General features: G+C 43.8%; 1 protein-coding gene across 7 annotated transcripts in view; it reads left to right on the forward strand.

Annotated features, from left to right (window-relative positions):
- The window catches only part of NR1I2 (nuclear receptor subfamily 1 group I member 2), a 400,665-nt gene that overhangs the window by 208,649 nt on the left and 168,748 nt on the right, over positions 1-23,268 (forward strand). For 6 of the 7 annotated variants that reach the window (XR_015299392.1, XM_086935603.1, XM_086935607.1 and 3 more), the window contains one exon: positions 10,737-11,022. The exons of the other annotated variant lie outside the window; for it this stretch is intronic. Coding sequence is in view for 5 of the 6 variants with exons in the window: in XM_086935603.1 (XP_086791729.1) it covers positions 10,820-11,022 (203 nt within the window). In the remaining variant the exon portion in view is untranslated. The remainder of the gene's footprint in view (positions 1-10,736; positions 11,023-23,268) is intronic. 7 annotated transcript variants of the gene reach the window in all.

The raw sequence follows: 23,268 nt of genomic DNA on the forward strand, positions 1-23,268 counted from the left end.
TGTGGCGGTGTAAGCTGCGCAGTCCTGGCAGACATGTTCCCATTCCGGAATAGAACCACACCCAGAGTAGCGTGCCTTTTATTCACACCCCTAGGCTAGCCTTACGTGCGCTGAGCCAGCCCACTACTCTAAAGATTTGTGTGGGGGGGGCACGTAAGCGCTATGTTTTCGTAATCTTCCCTACTCACTGTACTATCATGGTTGCGTCCATTGTCCACTTCACTCAATAAACGATCAGTGTATGTTGACATGTACATGTCTGTGCTCTTCATACTCAAGTCTGTCCGGCACATCCCCCCAACACTTTGCATTGTATACTTTTATAATCGAGAATCACTTGCCACCTTCGCACATACTTTGCTCCCATCTCTCCCTTCATTCTGCATTGTGTGGCACATGTGCCATGCCATGTTTGGTTTGTGGCCTCGGTTCCCTCAGTACGTAGTGTCGTTGTGTCTGCTAGGTGTACATGTTGTTTGTCATGTATGTGATTATTCCCACCCACACAAAGTAACTCCCAAAGTTCAACTTGGCCTTCAATACCTACTTTGAAAACAGATTTCATTAAACTGAGCAAACTGAAAGCGCTTTTGTTTCAAACAGAAGTGTCTCACACTTCTGCAAAATAAATGTATCGACTGCTGATAGCAATAACTTCAAGGAAAACACAGTCCCTTTTAAATACGAACCTCCCATTACACTTTCTGAATTGTTGGACAAGGCTACAGGTCCAACGAGTGAACGGAATTACCCCAAATTTGGCAGGGAGAAGGGTTACTGTGCTCCTACCCACCTCTTTCCTACTTTTTTCACCCTTTTTTTCCCTTACTCGCTTCAACTGAATAACAAAATGGCTGCCAACACTTAGTACTAGTTGCAACCGCTCACACCCCTCGCAGCCAATAGGCAGCAAGCTCGTGCTTGTAACGCCTCAGCCAATCAGATGGCAGAATTCCCAAATATCGATATATGTAAATTTAGATATTTCTCAAAGACTACTGAATGGATTTACACCAAATAAACAAAAGCGTGCTTTCTAGACAAAGACCCTTCTCCCTACCATATTTGGGGTAATTCCGTTCGACCTGTAGCCTTGCCTAAAGTTTCTTATCAAAATTAACATGCAGAAAACACATTTTGGACCCCCCCTTTTTTTCTTTTTTTCTCTGCCCCCTCCTTGACGAATCACCCCCAAACTTCAACATAGGAGCTGATATAAACAATGAATTAGTTTGGAACATTTCATGAAGATTCATCAAACGACGCCAAAGTTATAAGCAAAACAAAAAATGTTCTTCCTATGGAAACTTGGTCCTAACTATAACTACCTACTGGCGACCGCCAGTAGGAGATATATATATAATATATATATATATATATATATATATATATATATATATATATATATATATATATATATATATATATTACCTACTGGCGATAGCCAGTAGGTATATATAGTTAGGATTTTTTCTCTATGGAACTTTTGAAAATTCTATGCCTAATAACTTTGGCGTTTGTGGACGGAATTGGCTGAAATTTTCAGGAAAATGGCACATTTTGTTTCTGAGCAGCTCCTGGAAATTTGGGGGGGGTTCGTCAAGGGGGGGCTGAGAAAAAAGGGGGGTCCCAAAACACGTTTTTCCCATGTTAATTTCCATAGGGCGGTTGGCCTCACTTTTAGCCCGAACGGCTGAATGGATTTCCACGAAACTTGGCAAAATTGTAGGGACTGTTAGCCCGGTGTGCCTTTGCTAGGTCTCAATATATGTGCTTCAGTGGATTTTGAGAAATTAACGTTTAAAACAAGATATATATCTGTAACAGCGCTCCGGGCAGCGCTCCGGTTCGCGAACTTTTCGCGTATCGGAACTTTGCGAAGCGAAGCTGATTGGCTCTCCGGTGTCTGTCAACATTCTAAACAGTCCGGAGCGGCCGCCATCTTGTCTCTCGGTAGGATCGCGAGACAAGAGGAGGCCAAAACAAAGGGGGAAATGAAGGAAAGGGGGCAAGGTAGACCCCTTCTGACCCCCTAGGATTGATGAGGGGGATATTATAGAGCCACGCCGGGCCCCAAAAAAAAAAAAAAAAATTCCGATTTTTTTCGCCGTAGAGACGCGTCTTGGTACGCGAACCGGGCAGCTAACCGGGCAGCTAACCAGGAAGCTAACCGGCAGTGTAACCCCAAAAAAAAAAAAAAAAAAAATCCGATTTTTTTCGCCGTAGAGACGCGTCTTGGTACGCGAACCGGGCAGCTAACCGGGCAGCTAACCGGGAAGCTAACCGGCAGTGTAACCCAAAAAAAAAAAAAAATTCCGATTTTTTCGCCGTAGAGACGCGTCTTGGTACGCGAACCGGGCAGCTAACCGGGCAGCTAACCGGGAAGCTAACCGGCAGTGTAACGGGAGTCTGAGGAGTAGCTGATTGGCTGTCAATATTGTAAACAGTCCGGAGCGGCCGCCATCTTGTCTCTCGGTAGGATCGAGAGACAAGAGGAGGCCAAAACAAAGGGGGAAATGAAGGAAAGAGGGCAAGGTAGACCCCTTCTGACCCCCTAGGATTGATGAGGGGGATAATATAGAGCCACGCCGGGCCCAAAAAAAAAAAAAAAAATTCCGATTTTTTCGCCGTAGAGACGCGTCTTGGTACGCGAACCAGGCAGCTAACCGGGCAGCTAACCGGGAAGCTAACCGGCAGTGTAACCCAAAAAAAAAAAAAAAAATCCGATTTTTTCGCCGTAGAGACGCGTCTTTGTACGCGAACCGGGCAGCTAACCGGGAAGCTAACCGGCAGTGTAACGGGAGTCTGAGGAGTAGCTGATTGGCTGTCAATATTGTAAACAGTCCGGAGCGGCCGCCATCTTGTCTCTCGGTAGGATCGAGAGACAAGAGGAGGCCAAAACAAAGGGGGAAATGAAGGAAAGAGGGCAAGGTAGACTCCTTCTGACCCCCTAGGATTGATGAGGGGGATATTATAAAGCCACGCGGGGCCAAAAAAAAAACAAAAAAAAAATCCGATTTTTTCGCCGTAGAGACGCGTCTTGGTACGCGAACTGGGCAGCTAACCGGGCAGCTAACCGGGAAGCTAACCGGCAGTGTAACGGGAGTCTGAGGAGAAGCTGATTGGCTGTTATCATTGTAAACAGTCTGGAGCGGCCGCCATCTTGTCTCTCTGTGGGATCGAGAGACAAGAGGTGGAAAAAAAAGGTGTAAATGAATGAAAGGGGTAAGGCAGACCCCTCCTGAACCCCTAGGATTGATGAGGGGGCTATTAAAGTTCCCTGGGGGGTGAAAAAAAAAAAAAATTGCGATTTTTCGCGGTAAAGGTGCTTCCTGGTACGTTAACCAGGCAGCTAACCGGCAGCGTAACGGGAGTCCGACATATTGTGTTTTTTGAACGTTTGTGATATGTGCACGTGTGGATTTTGTCTAATTAAGGTTAAAAAAATATATATATATCTTTAAGCGTGTTCTGGCGCGCTTACGTTTTGGGTTTGGTTTGCGCTGCAGAGACGATACGTCACGGTTATGCGATGCATCATGAGGCGTCTCACGGGCTACGTGATACGTCACTTAATAAAGAATATATTTTACAGCTATAGATATTAGCTTTTAAAAAACCAATGAAATTCACAGAAAAAACCATAGGTTATAGACCATATATAGTTAGGAATTTGCATTTACAAAACCTTGAAAATTCACTGAAAAAACCATAGGTTATAGACCATATATAGTTAGGGATTAGCATTTAAAAAACCTTATTTTATTTGCACAAAACCATTGAAATTCCATATATAGTTAGTTGCACTAACTATATATCGCGGACCCGCAATCCACTGCTAATGATGTCACATATTACATCATTCATGACATGGTCAGTGACATCACTGATGACATCACTGATGACATCTCAAATGACATCACTGATGACATCACTGATGACAACACCCAGTGACTGTATGTTTCTGTAAAGTTAAAATATGTCTTGCATATTGAAGAATGAGTGGATGTATAAGTGTCTGGATGAAGGATTTAGTAGGTGCATGACTGACTGTATGAGAGAATGATTAAATGTGTCTCACTGAGTGCATGGGTTAGTGATTAAAGTGTCTTAATTTGGCAATCATTATTTATGTTCTTCTGTAAACTGCTGCATGTTTAAATCAGTAGCTATATCAGTAACTATATGGGTTATTGAATGGTTGCCCAAGTATTTGTATGGGAGACTGAGTATGTGTGTGGGTGGCTGGGAGGTGTATAACTCTGTGCATAGATGTGTGAGCAGTTGATTCCCTAGGTGTATGGGTTCAAAAGTGCATGTAGAAACAGCTGTATGGACAGTTGACTGTGTGCATGAGTATATTGGTGAGTGAATGGATATCTCAGTTCTACATGTCAAAGTAAGTACATATGTAAAACACACTCCATGTGAGAGTTGACATATATAAATAACTGAACATAAGAGCCAGTGAATGTGAGAGTGGCTGTAGGAATCATTGTGAACTTGTATCAAGGATTGTATACGAGAGTAAATATGTGTTAGTATATGTTTGAATAAGTAAGGTGTGTATAACTGTATAGTTAAGGAAATGGAGATGTGATTGATTCTTTGCATGACTGACTAGGTGTGTGAGTAACTCCATGGATGTGTGACAGTCTGTGAATGCCTGTTTACACTGAGTGTATCTAAGGTTATATTAGAGTCTGAAGATGTATTATCACATAAATGATATCATCAGTGATGTAATCAGTAATGTCAAATGAGATGTCAGTGATGTCATCAGTGATGTCATTTGAGATGTCATCAGTGATGTCATCAGTGATGTCATTTGAGATGTCATCAGTGATGTCATCAGTGATGTCACTGACCATGTCATGAATGATGTAATATGTGACATCATTAGCAGTGGATTGCGGGTCCGCGATATATAGTTAGTGCAACTAACTATATATGGAATTTCAATGGTTTTGTGCAAATAAAATAAGGTTTTTTAAATGCTAATCCCTAACTATATATGGTCTATAACCTATGGTTTTTTCAGTGAATTTTCAAGGTTTTGTAAATGCAAATTCCTAACTATATATGGTCTATAACCTATGGTTTTTTCTGTGAATATATATATATATATATATATATATATATATATATATACATCTATCTATATATATATATATATATATATATATATATTCTTTCATACCATGCTCATACGATTGAAGAAGGCGCTGACTCCGTGAATCTGAATCCAAACTTTTATTCTTAGATTAGTGTCTGCTTAGACGCGTTTCGGCGTTGCCGCCTTGTATCTCTCTCTCTATATATATATATATATATATATATATATATATATATATATATATATATATCCCATACAAGAAATGAAGTCGCTGCACACTTCTCAGTTTTTCACGCAGTTATTTTATTCCAAACGTTGTACCACGTTTGGAATAAAATAACTGCGTGAAAACTGAGAAGTGTGCAGTGACTTAATTTCTTGTATGGGATTAAACTGAGACACTGCCCTGGTCTCAACGCTGGCACCCACTGGATTGTGCTCCCGCTGCGACAGGACAATTTGTTTGTGTGTGTATGTATATATATATATATATATATATATATATATATATATATATATATATATATATATATATATATATATATATATAGATATATATATATACATCAGATGCATTTGTAAGAGGGTTTATGTACATGTGTGTCTAAATATGCGTGCAACCGCATATGTGCGTTTTATATCCAACTGTATGGTAATGTCTATATATTTACAGGTGTTTTGTGAGTGTGAGAGAGGAGAAGGGAGCACTTAAGTGCATAAATATACACGGGAATATATATATATTTTTTACCCTGATTTATAATTCTGTGTTTAGCGAGGGCTTCGCTTCCTTGGGTTTAAGGTTTGCAGCATCCTGTTATTTCTCACAGCAGTATAGTTGTCAGGACCTCTGGAGTGCAGTGCAACCGGCAGCTGGAAAAGAACCAACTTCAGGACAAGTGACAGGAGGGAGACTATAAACCAGCTTAGGGACATCTTTGGATGCACCTGTAATACCGGCTTCCAACCCTCTTCCAAAAGTGTGTACTACAGGTTACTGCTCTGAATCTTAACTGGACAGGGAAGAGTTCCTGCCTTCTGCTGCACCATCAAGGGTGGAGGCATCACCGATAGGGATCGCTAATAGCTTTTAGGTTAAGTATTTTTATTTATTACCTAACTTAAACACATTGACAGTGGCAATATCTCTGGCTAAACACAAGATCCCAAAGGCGAGACCGATTGCATTGCAAATGCTTGTTTCTCTCCTCTTTCCTCTGTCCGTACGGAGCTCCCTGGAGGTATCGACAAGCAGGGAAACGTTCTGCATTGACCCTCCTGAGTGCGCTGGCTCCATACCCCTCACGATGGTGAGAAACTGGACAGGATTCTCTGTGTCGCCTGTGAGTGGTGTTGATTGGGCCCCCTCCTACCTTCGGGGCATAGGCGGGGACTGCAGCCAGTGAGGGGTGCCTGCCCCTGCATGCTCTGGGCTCCTTTTGCTGCTCTGATGCTGGAGGTCTGGCAGACCCACCTGGTCTCAGCAGTCCTACCTAGGAGGCTCTAGTGATGGCAAAGGTAAAGTCTCCCCCAAAACAGCGCAAGCTAGACACATTTTATAAATCAACTCCCACAAGGCAACAACTTATACACATAAGCAAAAGGGGACTACGCCTCTCCATTGACTGCTCCTGCCACAAATTCCGCCATCCTCAATGAGGAACTTCTCTGTCCTAGCCAGGGCTCCAGATGCGCACTCAAACCCAGAATTGGTTTGGTGGAGTAGTGAAGGACGTCGTACTCCTTATGGCAAGATCTGCGAAACATCACTGGACGAGTGACGGAGGCAGAGAGCCTCATCTTTTCTCTTGAGGACACAGTCTCTGAGTTGCAGTTTACTATACAGCACTTGCAAACAGATGAGGGAGTGATGGCGGCATGTATTGATGACGCGGAGGGCCACTCCTGCCGCAACAACCTTCGTCTGGTGGACTTCCCAGAGGGTAAAATAATCCAACACAGAGCTTTCTGGAGTCGTGGCACCATGGCCTTCTCCACGAGGAGCAGTTTTCCACTTGTTACCTAATTGAAAGAGCCCACCAGGCGCTTGCGTCACGGCCACCTCTGCCCCCCCTGTGCCATTAGAGCATGTGTCCTCAACTACTATGACCGAGATCTGATTCTGAGAACTGCGAGCATGATGGGCCAGGTGCTGTATGAATAATCCAAAATCCTGATGTTACACTACACTAGACTGGTCCAGAGGAAGACATATGAACCAGCTGAGCAGAGTCTGCAGACCATGAACGTTAAATATATGCTCCTGTACCCAGCCAAGATCAAACTCAAAATAGCCTACCACAGTAAAACACTGTTCTTCAATCCCCCAGATAGAGTATGGGAGTGAAACCGGCTGTGGAAAATGGGACGAGCGAGAACACCATGCTCTACATGATGCGGGGACCCCGACTGGTCATTATTTCAAGTTCTATTGTCATATCCCATCAAAGTGACCTAATAAACCTAGATTCATGCCTAGATTACCCAATTACTGCAAGCCCCTGTTGAGCTGAATCCTAAGGTGGCATCTCTGGCGATCATGGAGGGATAGACCTTAAGAACGCTCGCGGGAATTGGTTATCTCATGCCCAAACGACACCTTGCCAGACAATGGCCATCCCTGGACCCTCCTCCGATTGCATTGCCCTGCGCCACAGAGCTCTTTTGCTGCAAAGCTGAGAAACCAATATATAAAGGGCAGGGATGCACCACAAAATACCTTAACATTCTGGGCCCATAGTCTACATATTCACCCTAATGTGAAGAATCCTGCTGCGCCCTCACTGCACCTTCCTCTACTCTTGATTGAAGGTACAAATAGAATGTATTACCTGATATGATTGTAACTGCTGATGTCACAGGTGGCCTTTGCATCACCTTGCTTTGTTGTATTTTACATATATCACAACATTCAATCTATAAAAATAAATAAAAGGAAAACATTGGGAAAAGAACAGATATTTGCACATGACAAGGGAAAAGTCAAAGCTATTGAACATATACTTTTGATTAGTTGTTCCAGACTTTGTGACATCATTGTTCTTACCTTGTGTTGTGTAAATCCCTGTTACTTCGGAGGGTTAGGAGGCCATGTTGGCAGTCCAGCTTTTGCAGGATGACTTGTGCTTGATTTTCCGGTGCCTTGGGATTACCGCTTGTCTTATTAGACTTTTCTGAACGCCGCAGGACTGTTCCGCAGGTTATTGTAAAGAAGGGGTCGCACTCCGACTCCACCCACCAGCAGGTGTACCCCAGGAGCATCATGGTAGATGCAGTCTTTGATAGCGTGTGCAGGCTGCCAAGTGTTCTCAGGTTGATACCTCTCAAGGTGCGGGTGCGGGATCCGAGCTCGTCAGCTCTAGCTCGAGGGAGCCAATTAACTGTAAAGAAGGGGTCGCACTCCGACTCCACCCACCAGCAGGTGTACCCCAGGAGCATCATGGTCATCATGGCCTTGCTATAACACACTTTTCATCGAATTAGCGCACACGCTATCAAAGACTGCATCTACCATGATGCTCCTGGGGTACACCTGCTGGTGGGTGGAGTCGGAGTGCGACCCCTTCTTTACAGTTAATTGGCTCCTTCAAGCTAGAGCTGACGAGCTCGGATCCCGCACCCGCGCCTTGAGAGGTATCAACCTGAGAGCACTTGGCAGCCTGCACAGCTAACCCCCGAAAAACCTACACTCTGCTGACGAGGAACAACAATTCCGAAACACCGGTGTCCAGAGTTGGTGCTGCAACCTTGCTAGAACACACTTTTCATCGAATTAGCGCACACGCTATCAAAGACTGCATCTACTATGATGCTCCTGGGGTACACCTGCTGGTGGGTGGAGTCGGAGTGCGACCCCTTCTTTACACTGTTCCGCGGTGTATATTTTAAGTCATCGAGGATGACCGCCAATGGCTGTAGCGTAAAGTTGGATTCACTTGAGGCGTCTTCGCTCATGGGCGGTGATACCTCCCCACGCTCAACAATTGGTAATACACAGCATCTAGATGTATACCACATATATTGAACTTGTTTGGGTCCTTTTGTCGCACTGGTGTATTTCACAGGGACTGGTGAAATAAGTTTCGTATTTATGTGAATAACATTATAATGACGGCCTTTGCAGAGGATTTCCATTGCCCATTGTTTACTAGGCAACCACTACATGAAAGCTAAATAAAAACTGGAGCCCTGAAATTGCAACCGAGGCCCATTGTTGACTGAACATTGCAGCAGAAGCTTGAAGCCCGAGCTTAGCTGCTGCCCATTGTTTAGCAGCGTGTGTGTGAAATCGAAACAAAACATGGATATTCTAAATGCAGCCGCGCCATTGGTACCTGAACACCGCAAGACTAGCTTCACAATCCCAGAGCATGACTATTGGGTACTGCTCAATCAAATGTCTATTTATGAATGTTCAATAGTCTTATTATTGTAATCATTGTTAACATAGACTGGCTGTGAGTAGCTTCAACAATCTCCGATTTATATAGCCAGAATATATTGCCTCATTCCTGCCAGTGAACAAGGGCTGTAATGGCTTGAAACGCGTATGGCTTCGTGATTGCTTGTGGCATGCTGTTGGTGGTGCCGCCTGAGGTCCAGTGTGCGGATACCCCGAGGTGTGTGATCTCCTTCAAAGGGCAACTTTTGTGGAATGATATATATATTTTTTTTTTATTATTTTTTTTTTTTGTTTTTTATTTTTTTTTTTGTAAGAAAAAAAGCAAATCATGTTTTACCTGATTGGATACTTTCTCTTATTTTTCTTCAGACAGTCGAACATTCTAGTCCGCATTTGCTCACAGTTTTTTTTATATATTAACTTGCAGTCTAGTTTGAAACCGCTCAGCGGTGTTTCTAAAGGCTGTTGGCACATACTGGATATTTGTTACCCAGCCCATGGGGGAGGGGGATTGGATTCTTTATTGCGAGCTCTGAAGGATGAAGGGCCGAGTGAAACCAGACGGACTGAAACTGTGACCTCGGGGTTAAACACACATCCTCCTGTGCCACCTCACCCAGAATGCAGCTCGAGAGAGACAGTAAAATGTGAATATGGGGCTCAGTTGTCGCCCCAATAAATACTTTGTACTTGTGTGATGGGCAGCAGGCCCATTAGAAGAAAAGTTTGTCTTCAAGAAAAGTAAGGAAGTGGTTTATATTGAGTGGAATAAAGTGTTTACTTTTAATTTCTGTGATATATATATCTATCTATATATATATATATATGTATATATATATATATATATATATATATATGTGTATATATATATATATATATATATATATATATATACTTCTATAGTGAGTGCCTGCGCTCCGCACTGCAGCTCTGCCCCACAGACTGCACTGAGCGGGTAGGCCTTGCCACAGAGCATCCGTGGATGCCACAGATGGTCCTCCCAACCCGTAGTTCTGCCTGTAAACCAGTGGCAGGAAAGGACTTGTAGATGTTGATTTTGAAGGTGCAGTCTCAAGGCCACACCTTCCAGCCATCTCTCCTTTAAAACCTGTGATTGTAGAGAGAAACTAGAGATGGTAATTGTGCAAAGTATCTTAAAATGTAAACTAACTTAAGAGTACAGTTCTAGCAGCCTTCTGTTTGGTTCTCTCCTGCTAGATTTGCTGAAAACATCTCGGCCTGAGGTCCATCAATAAGGAAGCTGTGGCTCAGATTGGGTGCCAGTGGACCAGGGCGCGGTCATGTCTGTCATCGTGGACCCCAACGCGGGGCAGGAGATGGACGAAGAGTGGGAGTCTGAGGCGGCCACGAGCGGTGACACTGGCCTGGATGAGGAGGAGGAAGAGGATGATGGGGAACCCAAGATCTGCCGGGTCTGCGGTGACCGGGCCACGGGCTACCACTTCAATGCAATGACGTGCGAAGGGTGCAAGGGCTTCTTCAGGTACTGGTGACTTCTCCTGGCTTGGCCTTCATCCTCCTGCTCTGTTCTCTTCAGTAGAGGGCACCTCAAGGCACTTTTTGGCTTCCGGAATAGCGTGAGGTTGCAACAGTGTGACCGCAAACCATTTTGTTTCCCGAATATTGCAATTTATGTTAACTATTTTGTCAATATAATGTTTTAAACCAGAAAAGTGCCAGTCTTTCCCCTGATACTGCCTTAGAGGCCCCACATGCGGCAACAAAGTTTCGTTTATTAAATAATTGCTAAGTTACTTAAACCCATTGCAATAAAAGATACACAGGATATAAATACAAAAATACATGGTGAGCATAACATTAAAAAATTTAAAAATTAAGTCTTTGCATTCCAATTTAAAAGTATTGAGTTATAAAAAAGAAGGTGAAAATCAGTGCTTTAGTAAACAAGAAGCGTTATTACAATGTATTAGATGGGTTAATGTCACATGGTAAGGGAATGCTGTTTGTTTTTAAACTTTGAATTTGGGCGTGTTTACAGCACATGCTGCAATAATTGTTTTCAGATTAGAAGCTTCAGTCATTCTGCAAAAATCTAAACCTGTGTGCCCATATCATGCTGCTTTTGTCCAGAATAGGGATGCGCCCATTTTGCTATGATTTTCTGTACACCACCGGTGTCCTGATAAGTGCTGAATACATATTGCTGTGATATAAGAAAGAATATATACTTTATTTGATTAAAAAGATATAATCATAAAAGTGGAATACATACAAACATATACATAAATAAAGAGTTAAAATAACTCAAATATGATGGAATAATATATCAATATTAGAACTAAAATCTTGCTTTGTTACAAGTTAGTTTCTTTAAAAAGAATTGGGATGCCTCCGGCTTCTGAATGAAATTACGATATGCATGGCGAATAAAAATTGTCAAGGCTATATTTAAAGCTGTGTTTTCTGGAGTCAAAGCTGCAATAATTGCCTGTCTACGGGTCCGGATTCCCAGCCTATTCCACTCAGTTTTCAGCTTAAGTCTGCGCTGTGGCAGTAGAGCCGGGCAGAGACATACTACATGCTCCAAGGTTTCAGCCGTCTTACCACACCATCGGCACAATAGATCCTCTGACGTTCGACGCCAGGACGGTAAATCCTTTAAAAATTGCCAGTCACCCAAGCTGAGAGCTATAAAGCTAAGTTTTAAGTGCAGGGAATAAGTGCAGGACAGATGTGATATGATCTTATGAAGTGCCCGCACTACGCCACTCTTTTCCAAAGAAGTGCACACATTAGACACTGGTGTTACATAGTAGTGCTCACATGCCACGGTGGTGGTGTCTGCAAGAGAGCCAGGATTTCACTGAAAGTGTAACAACTAAAGAGAAAAGATGCCAATATGCATTGGTGAAATAAAAAGGAGGTATAAGTGTGGCTCAATGGTTAGAGGAGGCATACCCGGAAGCTGAGGTCAGACCCGGGACCAGGGTTCAATTCCCGACGCGGTAGGGTCTGAGCCCAAGTGTCCAAGGACTCGATAATTCTCACTTCGGTGCCTACTCGAATCACGGGTTCACACTCTGCAACTCTGGGCAATAGCTTGCTTAATCTCCACTACGGCCCCCCGCGGCGGGATGCCTGGCTTTCACCTTGGAGATGCCCAGTACGGGTTATCTCACAGGGAAAAGCCAGGACGGGTTCCCAATGCAAGCGCCGGGACACCCCGTTGGGGTAGCCGTGCGCTATATAAGATACACTAAAAAAAAAAAGTGGAGATGGCACCCTACAGCACTTCTACCACCTCAACCAGACAGCACTTGCCTCGGGCGCTTCAAGAAAGACACATTCAAAAGAACAGATGTAAGCACATCATTCTACACTGCGATCCCAATCCATAACTCTTCAGAGCACAGAAGCTATACAAAACAAAAAGGGTAAGCATGCAAAATAACAAAACAAATCTATAGGTGAATATAAAACATTGTCACAATCTTTCACATGCTTGGGCGGATAATGTTGTCCCTAAGGACATTTCTTCTCAGTTATGTTTCCACTCCCAGTATTTTCGCTTCCAATCTAGGGCACTCCTTTAAAGTCACACAGACTAAATGTTCACACACCACATCAATTTAGTTTTTGGGATGACCACCAGCTTTTCGTCCATCGGCCACAACAGTGTGCTCTTTTATGCTTATTAAACACACAGGTGCTGAGAATTTGTTTTTGTGAACTAAACTTGATTTCCTAACCCGTATCCAATCTCCCACGGTCACTGTCGTACCATGCTAACTAGCATAAGGGTACCATTCTTGCAGACCCTTTCTCACGTCTGCCACTATTCCCAACTTGTCAAATTTAATGTCCCAGTGATCTATCCATCTCTATTCAACGTAGATTGTAATTGTGACGTGGCCCGTCTTGCCCACAGCATGTCCTTCAAGGCTTGCCTCCAACCCACCCACTGACCATAGCAAGCTCATGTGGCCCTCCACAGTCCAGTTGACTTGCTTCACTAACGAACCTTACTCAAGGCTGATGCAACGAACGCCTGATATCCTTGATCCCGGCAGTCTCCAAAAACATCTTTCTTTGGAACAGTCCGCTCAGTGCCATTGTCCATTTCCAGTTAGTTGGGAAATCTCCGCCTCCCCCCCCCCCCCCCCCCCCCCCCTACTGAGTTCATCACTAAAGAATGCACTCATGGCATGAGTTATGACATCACAAATCTCATTTCTGGCCATTCAGACATGGAAATCAACGAGGACATATATAGGTGCTCCTCCCAAGACACCAAAGGGTCTTGAAATATCAAAAGCATGTTTGCGCCAATGCAGCATAATGCCTCCACAGGAGAGAGTGGTGTGGGATGCTTTACTCGGAATGTGTGTCTTAAAATGCAACAAACTGCAGTCTTTTACATATTTTCCCCAAACTTCTTGTAATTGTCATTTGTAGAGCGCATAATCCCCGCCAGGCCACCAAAAATCTCATCTCACTTTAAGCTTCCTTGCCCTGATGATTGTGTATCTTGTGGGCAAGCTCCAGCATCTTAGCCCAAAGGATTCCTGACAAAACCATCCGTCCGGGGCATCCGAGTAACTCATTACTACAAGACCGCTCCTCAGAAATCTGACCAAATAGTGCAACTTACGAGCTCAAATGCTTGGCTACGACCATCCTTCCTGTACAAATCTCATCCCTTTCTTCTAAATGAATTCCCGTCTAAAGCCTCCCTTCACTGTTCCTCCTGCACTTTTGTTCCTTGAGTGCAGTCTAACGCAGACAACACTTGACTCGCAACACAGACACATTCTAGCTCCTCCTCGTGTTCGGCATCCAGGAATTCCAGACCCCGGCGTACAACACACAAAATTAGCAGGACAACTTTTCTTACAGGGGACATGTCACATCAGACTGATATTTCCACCACCCTGTTCACAGAAGTAGTCCACCAAGGGCTTGTGGTAAGTACGTAACTTGAACCTCCTGTCCCACAACTATGTTCTAAAATGCTGTGTTCCCCATCCTAGTGCAAATTATCTCCTTTTCAATGGTAGACTCCGCCCCTTCAGTATTCTGGAAGCGAAGGCAATAATTTCTTTTCTAACATGGCTTCTCATTTGAAGCAACAGTGTTTCTAGCCCAGGATTACTGGCATCTGTCATCATATTGGTAACCTAGTCTGTGTTGCGAGGTTTAGGAGGCTGTGCATCAACAATATCAAGCTTTACGCGTGTAACGTTGGATTGGCAGTCTTCACAACATGCCGAACTCTCATTCTTCTTTAATAGGTCATGCATGACAGTAGTCATTTCAGAAAATAATACCACAAACTGAACTGTTTTTGATTAATCCAAGAAATTAACTTAATTGATCCTTATCCTGTTTAGGAGGCACATCTTCAGTACCTCATGATTTTCAACTTGGACTGCACACCCTTTTCTGAAACCTGGTGCACCAGATAATCCACACCACTCAGAGCAAATGTGCATTTCTCTCCCTCTCCTTTACAGAGCCATTCCATGCTCCATTAAGCTTTTCAGCCCCATCTCCATTCGTACATCCAGTGGCGGCTCCCCTGCTAAGGCATAGGAGCGTCGCCCAAACTGATGGCAACAGTGAAGGAAAGGAAAAATAAAATGATAATGATATAATTTTATTTGTTCCTTCCTGCTGCTGCAGCATGGGGGCGGGGCGAGACTGCTCTGGTCACAGGGCAGGGATGGAGTGGTGGGCACACTGAAATGCGCATGACCCTTTTGCCAGCCATCTCGGGACGACCAAACAGTCCTGCTCACTTAGCATGTTCTCCACCCAGTCTGCATTACAGCCTGGGTGGAGAACATGCCCAGGCCCCCGGTCCCCATCTGATCACTGAATTTTGACGTTCAGACCAATCAACGCTGCATTGCAGCGTTGTGATTGGCTCAGATGAGCTTGGCTGCTTCCTGGTCGGCCGATGGAGGAGAGATGACGCGGGAGACTAGCGGCGAGAAGGTAAGTCTGTTTTTCTTTTTTAACATCCCATTACACCCTCGATCAGTGCCGGCCGCAGCTGCTTACATTGTGCTTCTTAACATCTTTTCCATACACCAAGGTGTCATCCTGAAAATACACTACTCCACATGTATTCCCAAACAATATCCTCCAAACTCTCTGGAACACCAGAGATGCGGATATCAAATCAAAGGGTATGCACCTATGTGCACTCTCTGATAACAAATGAGTACGGTGTTTAGATACTTCACTTAGCCCAATTTGGTGATATGCCTACAACATGTCAATAAATGTGAAGCGCACTGCATCTTTTTGGGCACCCAGCAACTCAAATGTTACATAAGGGTTCACCAATAGCCCGGATAGTTTGGTTGATCACCCAAGTCGATGCACATACTGAGCAAAATGTCAGCCTTGAGTGTCAACATAACTGGGGCCAGGCATTCAGAACTTTCAATTGGCGAGATAACTTCAAGCTCACATAACTTCTACAAGTCTTTGCGCAATTCTTCTTTGCTAAAGTTAAAACAAAAATGAGACCAAGGAGGACATTGCTTTAAATTTCCTAAGTGTGACGTCCTTAACTTTGAAACTAGGAGTTTTTATATCCTTATGTAGCGTAGTCACTGGCAGTGTACATTTCTTGCATGTGGGCCTCTGAATGTTCAATACCACGAGTTGTACGGAGTCATTTACAAGTCTTGTCAACAATAATCTTTCCTGAATTCTTTTATTGTTTTTTTTCAATAAGATCTGCAATTTCCTCCTTTAAATTACGGTAATGACAAGTTACAGCAAGTGTTAAGAGTGGAGCTATAAAATCAATAGGTTCTCATGCTTGTTTGGGCCCTTTACAAAAGTTGATGCCTTTTTTAGCACAACATTTTTCCGTAGACAAAACCTCTTACCCAACGTCTTCAACACGATGGCATGCTCATTTACTGTTTCCACTGCGCAACCTTCCCCTACATGTACTTTGACAGGCTGTGCAGGTAAAGCCCTCCAGACAGAGAATATGAATCAATAAGGCTTTTGTCTTTCTTATTTGTGTAAACGTCCCCATGAGTGGCTTTAATGTACGCTCCCGACAGCCTCTTTTCATAATGTACTCTCCAGAGAAGTCCCTGTACCCCCCCCCCCCCAAAAAAAAAAACCAGCCATTGTTTGCACCCAGGAGTATGTTGCTGTCAGGTGTAGTTATTGAGGAACAATTGCCCAAACCCCAGGATGAATGACTGGTAAAAAAAAATCACCAGTGCTGAATATTCAAGGGCTAAAACAATGCTGTGGATAGAATTTTTTCCTACCGACAACAAAAGGTGAACTCTGTGGAAGTAGTTAGTTCAATGCGATGAATGATAACTACTGAAGCCAAATTCTCAAGTTGGTTCAGCACCCCAACCACGATGCAATCGTTGAGGCTATGCTACATTGTGCCGGTCACCATGGCCATCGGCGAACAGTACAGGGTTGGGCCTCGTATGCACTGAAACTGAATTGAGACTATCCTAATATCCCAAAATGACATTAGGGAGGTGTGACGGTGTGTTGGAACATTGTTCGTTTTTTACCAACTTGTCCTCCAGTTGTTGGCAGTGCATTGGCCTGGTCTGGTTAAAACGCTGTCTGCTGCTTAGACCATCTCCAATTAGGGTCCGGGTAAAACTGGGGTTAGGATGGACGGTGAAGCAATTTTCAATTCAATTTGAAAGTGCTTTATTCAGTATATAAATATAACCATATAGCAACAATTCAGAAAAATACATGTACATCATTGAATTACATCGGGCTCTGAAATATCGAATAACAAATAAAAACTCATTTTCCAGCACATGTGCAAACTAGCAATGTGAAAGCGCATATTGGTACAATCAACTAATTATACATGTGCAAACTAGCAAGAATAAAGTGCATATTGGTACATTCAACTAATTATACATATGCAAACTAGCAAAACTAAAGTGCTTCATGGTCCGGGCCATTTGTTAAATTCATAAAATGATTTATTTTGTGCAGAAATACATTTTAAAATATATGTAGCCACATAAAAACATATATCTAATCTAGGCTCTCTAAATTAAACATCAATTGCGTCGCTGCTTTAGTATTGCGCATATTGTATTTTAAAAAGATGGGTTTCAAATAGGATTTTCTATAAAAAGTATAAAATTTACAAAACAACATAAAATGGCAGCTACTCTGCTTGGAGATACCATCGCAGGGGCATAGACATTAGACATGTTCCAGGTTTCTTAGTTAATGGAAATGCCACTAGATGGTGCACGATTCCTAGGCGTGAACGGGATAGGTACAGTTGAAAACCTTCATTACCATTTTATTCTAAATAGGAGTTAAACGTGCTTTGTTTTGCATATTTGATCATTCTGGTACTTTTAGTGTGTTTCAGGAAAGTGACTTTGAGCTCCTTTTTTGATAAGCTTGTCCCCATTGTAGGTTCTCCAAAAATATCACATTCAAAAAGTGTCTTGTACCTGAACTGGATATGACACAACCATGGTATGTTTAAACGGTGGTCAAGTTTTAAACAATCGTTAATCACATCCTGAGTACATTTTGTTTCTTCTTTGGACCAGATTGGTCGCCATAGGGCCAAAGGGCGCAGGTCTATTAAGTCCTTAACATGATCTAGTCCCACTTCCCTATGTATTAGTTCATTTGAAGCCGCAGTCGGGGCACAGAGCAATTGTTTCAGGAAGGCATTCTCCTCTTGCTGTATTTGGTTGCCACTCTGTGTATGATATCTGTAGGAGAGTAGGGTCTGCTATCCTATGGTCATCCCAAATTTTTGCTTTTTGCTTCACTGGTTTATGACTTAATGTGGCTGTGGGCCTGCTAATCAGACCCCCAGCCTGCTGTTCTCTCTCTAAATTACTGTCAATGCACTCTAGGTGCATTACGAATTGGAACTGGTTCACCTTATTGGCCCCTGTAACAGTGTACCCTAGGTACCCAGGGCATAGGTGTTTCCAAGGCCTACCAGGGGCTGCAGCATGTATTGTGCCACCCCTGGCCTGGCCTCCATATTTGACACAACTGTCTGATCACTCAGCTGGGGTAAGTTGGTGTAATCACCTCTTGCTTAGATATAGTATCCCTATATCTAACCTTAACTGGACACATGTTAACCTATAAGCCATTCCTATGGAAGGCCCCTGCAATCCTGGAGGCAGAGTGCGTGGTTTCATGTGAGATGGTGCTCTAGCATGAGCTGAGCCTGTCTGCAGCTGTCGGGAACAACTCCCTTAGCTGTTCCGGGATATTGCCATACCATATACTCTTAAGTGCATTATAATCCTTGCGGTTATATGCTAACTTTGGTTTAGTTTTATCAAAACATGTCGAGTAAGGTGTCATACGATTTGGAATACTATCCCCTGGACAGTCCTGTCGACGGGGATAGCATTCCACCCTTCTAGAGGGACACGACATGTACATAGCCTTAAACCCGGTTAAAGTTAACCAGAGCCTCAGCATCACAAAATGGATGCTGCCACCACAGACACAAGTCTGACCTCCTGCTGCTGGGAGTCCTTCCAGCGAGGGAGGCTTGGACAAAGGGTTTCCTGCCTTGGGAGGTGCGAGCACCACCCCAGACAGGATTTTGTGTATTGGGTAGGACAGGGCTGAATAGAAACAGACATGCCCGGGGCACACAAGGTGTCTCCGTGCATAAGCCAGTCCAAACCGGTCCTGGGACTTTCCAGACCCAGGGCTGGCGAGGAGCTGGACAAAGGAAAGGGGGTGTAACCGCCCCCCTTCCTGGTCCCACCCAGAGGAGGGACCTAGCAGGTGATCCACCCCTCAGATTGGGAATAAGAGTGGGAGCAGAGCAGTAGCACCTCAGATCATCCTGAAATCAACTTTAAACTAAGAAGACGACTGGGCTTCGACATTCTGCTGCACAGAAGACTGAAGAGTATCTCCCTTGTGGCCTAGGAGTGGCCACCCTGTGAACACAGGCACCATCCAGCAACTCAACGTCTGCTTTGCCGCCGCCTCCCGCCGGAGCCCGAGCCCAAGCCCAGAGCCTGACAAGACCCAGACTCCCAGACTTCTCACAGCCCGATCCACAGTCCCTGCAAAGAAGGGACCCATGGAGGCACCGAGAGACGTGGGACCGGACCGCTTGAAAGACCCCCGAGAAGCTGACTGTGCAGCATCCGAGGCACCCTCGACGTTGTGCTTTGGGGACCGAGAAGCCCCAACACCGAGCGCCCTTGCACCGAAGATCAGCCCCCCAGCATCTCCACGATCTGCGTGGGGCCCTTGTGCATTGTGCCACTCGACGCGCCATCCCGGCCACTTGCCACGTGGTCAGCGGCCATCTTGGTGATGAAACCTACAAACTACACTGCCAGTCTGGTTGCTCCAGACTTGCCCCGCTCCTGTAAAAGGGAGCCCCCGCTCTGACCTTGCAGGTCCGAGTGATAAGCCTTTTTCGATTCCTGCGTGGCTTGCATTAGCCAAGGCCTGTTCACTCCAATCAAGTTGCCGACACTGCCAACAGCGAGAAGCCTGCGTGGGACAGCTCGTGATTAACTCCTGGACCTCCTCGACCTCTTCGTGTCCACGTGGCTGCAGAGAGAAGATACACCTCCACGCCTGTTTGCACCCGACATCGCCTGGTTCCAACCTGGTTCCACGGTAGTCACTGGCTAGTGACTTTGAACATTGTCCCCTCTGCTTTCAGGTCCTCACAACATCAGATCCACCCTTGGATCCACCGGAACTCTTCACATCGAGCCGCCTGCAGCATCTTCAGCTCCAAGCACCATCGACCAGCGTGACGAAACCTGACACTTCTTCGACCCTATGCACCCGCGTCCTGTGGGTGAGGTAACTCAGCAACGCCGGTGTTCCCACACTGGTACACACCTCTAGTGTCTGTGTCTTAAGTTTCACTCCTCTAGGTCACTCTGAAGGTTCCTAACTAACTAACTTTATCGCACCATAGACATTGCATTGGTGAGTGCACTTTAAACACTGCACCCGAGTCCAGCGGGCCTTTCCCGACTTAGTCACTGCTAGTCCCGATCAGCTCCAGCGATTCCCAAGGCCCTAGGCCTATTTCCTTTTCGATTGGTATCTCTTATACCACTTTCTTAGTATATGGTTTAGGTGGCCCCTAGGGCTCATCCATATTGTGCAACTTTTGTGTATTATAACAGTGTTTTGTTTTAACGCTTGTGCTTCTGTGCTCATAAAGAGTCCAGGGGATATTTGTAGTTAATAAATATATATATATTTTCAATATATATCTGTGTGGTGTCCTTTCATTTGGTATTCAAGGGGGTTGTATATGGTAAAACCGCTTGCTTCACTGCTTTGTCCACGCTACCACTAGGATAGCTGGTCTATAAGGTTGACTTACAACCAATCATCATAAGGGTTGCTTGGCATGGTACAAGGTGATCACTAGAACTAGTGAGCATCATATACCAGGCCAACTTCTCACAATATCCCCAAATCCCTGCCCCGTGCAGGGCTGATGATATGCACCTAGAATTGTATATAGACACCATCTCTTGAATTCTACGCCCCCTAATTTTGCTGCGAATCTAAAAACACCACCAATATTCCATACCATTTTAAAACGTACACTCTCTTGTTCGTTTGCCCACCTCCCATCTCCTGAGAATGTAATGCCCAGGTAACAGAATTTCTTTACAGATTCCAATTTCTCCCCATCTAAATAAAAGGTCCTGCTCTTTCTTGTCTTCCTGCCACAAGACATTACAACAGTTTTCCTTTATTAATTATCAGATTTCTACTCTCAATGAAAGTATGAAACTTATTAATTAAGTTTTGCAGGCCATTTTGGGTCCGGGAGAGAAGGACCGCGTTGTCCGCGTATAAAAGAATTGGAATGGGGTTACCATTTATAATAGGGGCATCTGCTTGGACTGTTCTTAAAATTTGATCTATCTGATTTATAAATAAAGAAAATAAAAGTGGGGCAAGAACGCATCCTTTTCGAATGCCTCTATTAATTTTAAATAAAGATGTACATTCTCCGGCAGATCCAAATCTGACTTTACAGAACAAGTTTTCATACAGTCTGGCCAGGAGGTGGACAATTTCGGGGCACCCATTTCTAACAAAACCGGCAATAGGAGTGAGTGTTCCACCAGATCAAATGCCGAATTTAAATCAGCAAAACACAGAAATAGATTGTCCCCTTTGGCTTTTGTGTATTTGATGATAATAAGTTCCAGGTTCACACACTGCTCCATTGTTCCCATCCCCTTTCTGAACCCATACTGCACTGGGGATAAGATGTTTTTTCCTCAACCCAGGCTTCCAACCTTTCTAGAAGGACTCGACTAAGGATTTTAATTGATGAGTCCAGGAGCGAGATGGGGGCGGTAATTACGTGCCTCTGATCTAGGGCCTTTCTTATAGAGGGGTACAATAATAGATTGGCCCCATGTTGGCGGGAGCCTATCTTCTATGACAGCATTAAAATAGCGTGTCAATATTGGTGCCCATAGGTGTATTTCATGTTTAGAAAAATCCATGGGCACCCCATCTGGACCTGGGGCTTTGCCACCTTTGCTATTTCTTATCGATTCAGTAACTTCGGATAGGGTCACACTTAACTGCATTTTTCCCATTTTGTACTAGACACTGCATTAAAATTGGCCCATCTAAATTAAAATCAGAATTAAAAATCCCAGTAAAATGGGCTATCCAGGCGCGGCAACTTCCATGGAAGGTAATTTCAGGAATGGTATTGTTCTTTAGAAATGGGCTATTTACAGTTTCCCAAAATAGTTTGTGGTTTTTTGTTTCAGCTACGAAGGGTGAGAGGTGCACTTAGTTATCTAATCTAGGCAAAACTGTTATGCTAATCTAATCCAAGGGTGCATCACTACAGAATTGTGTTGGCTAGCACAAAAAGTGAACATTATGTTTAAGTAGAGAAGACCTACTTGTAGTGAGCACTGTTCCTACTGGAAAATGAATTTTCCAACAATATGAAACAAACTACTTCTCAAATTATACATACAATGCACATTGTGAAATCTTACGTTCTATTGTTTATTTTTCAATCATAGAACTTATATCCAACATGTATACATTAATACATTGCATTTTTGTATCCTGTTGTACACCTATTCTATATATAGATCCACATTTAATACAAGAGGTTGTAAATAGGTGAGATTCACTATTTACATATTTCTAAACAAATAAGAGCCCATTATTCATAGTTGTTCACATATCACTATTAGTTGATTGTCTGAAGAAACGATGCCCAATGCATTTCGGGACCAAAAGGTACCCTTCTTCAGGGGCGAAATCCTAGAATATACAAAAAGCTTATCAGTACGATCAAAGAAATTAGATATTATAACATGCTATTAACTATCTGTAGATGGAGACACAACAGGGGGGGGGAGAAAAAACATACAAGCATATAATATTTATACAGTGTTACAATGCACTCCCTTGTTATCATCTTCCTGCAAATCAGAGCATGTATAAAAGGACATTATGCAAATAAGCAGTTGCATCCATACTGTATGATGTGTACCCCTCAACTTGTATTTGGGCTTTGTGCCACGTCTCCTGGAGACAAATTATATCATGGTCGTATGTGATGAAACTGTTCCAGAAGGGCTTACTTATTTTAGCAGCAATTCCCGCTATGTTCCAGGTTATAAATATGAGGCCTTCGGCAGTATTGGCATGGGTGGTGTCATCTAGCGCCGCCGTATCAGGTCTTTCTGGACTCTCCCCCAAATTT

The sequence above is a fragment of the Lissotriton vulgaris genome, chromosome 8 (assembly GCF_964263255.1).
Source record: "Lissotriton vulgaris chromosome 8, aLisVul1.2, whole genome shotgun sequence".
NCBI lineage: Eukaryota > Metazoa > Chordata > Amphibia > Caudata > Salamandridae > Lissotriton > Lissotriton vulgaris.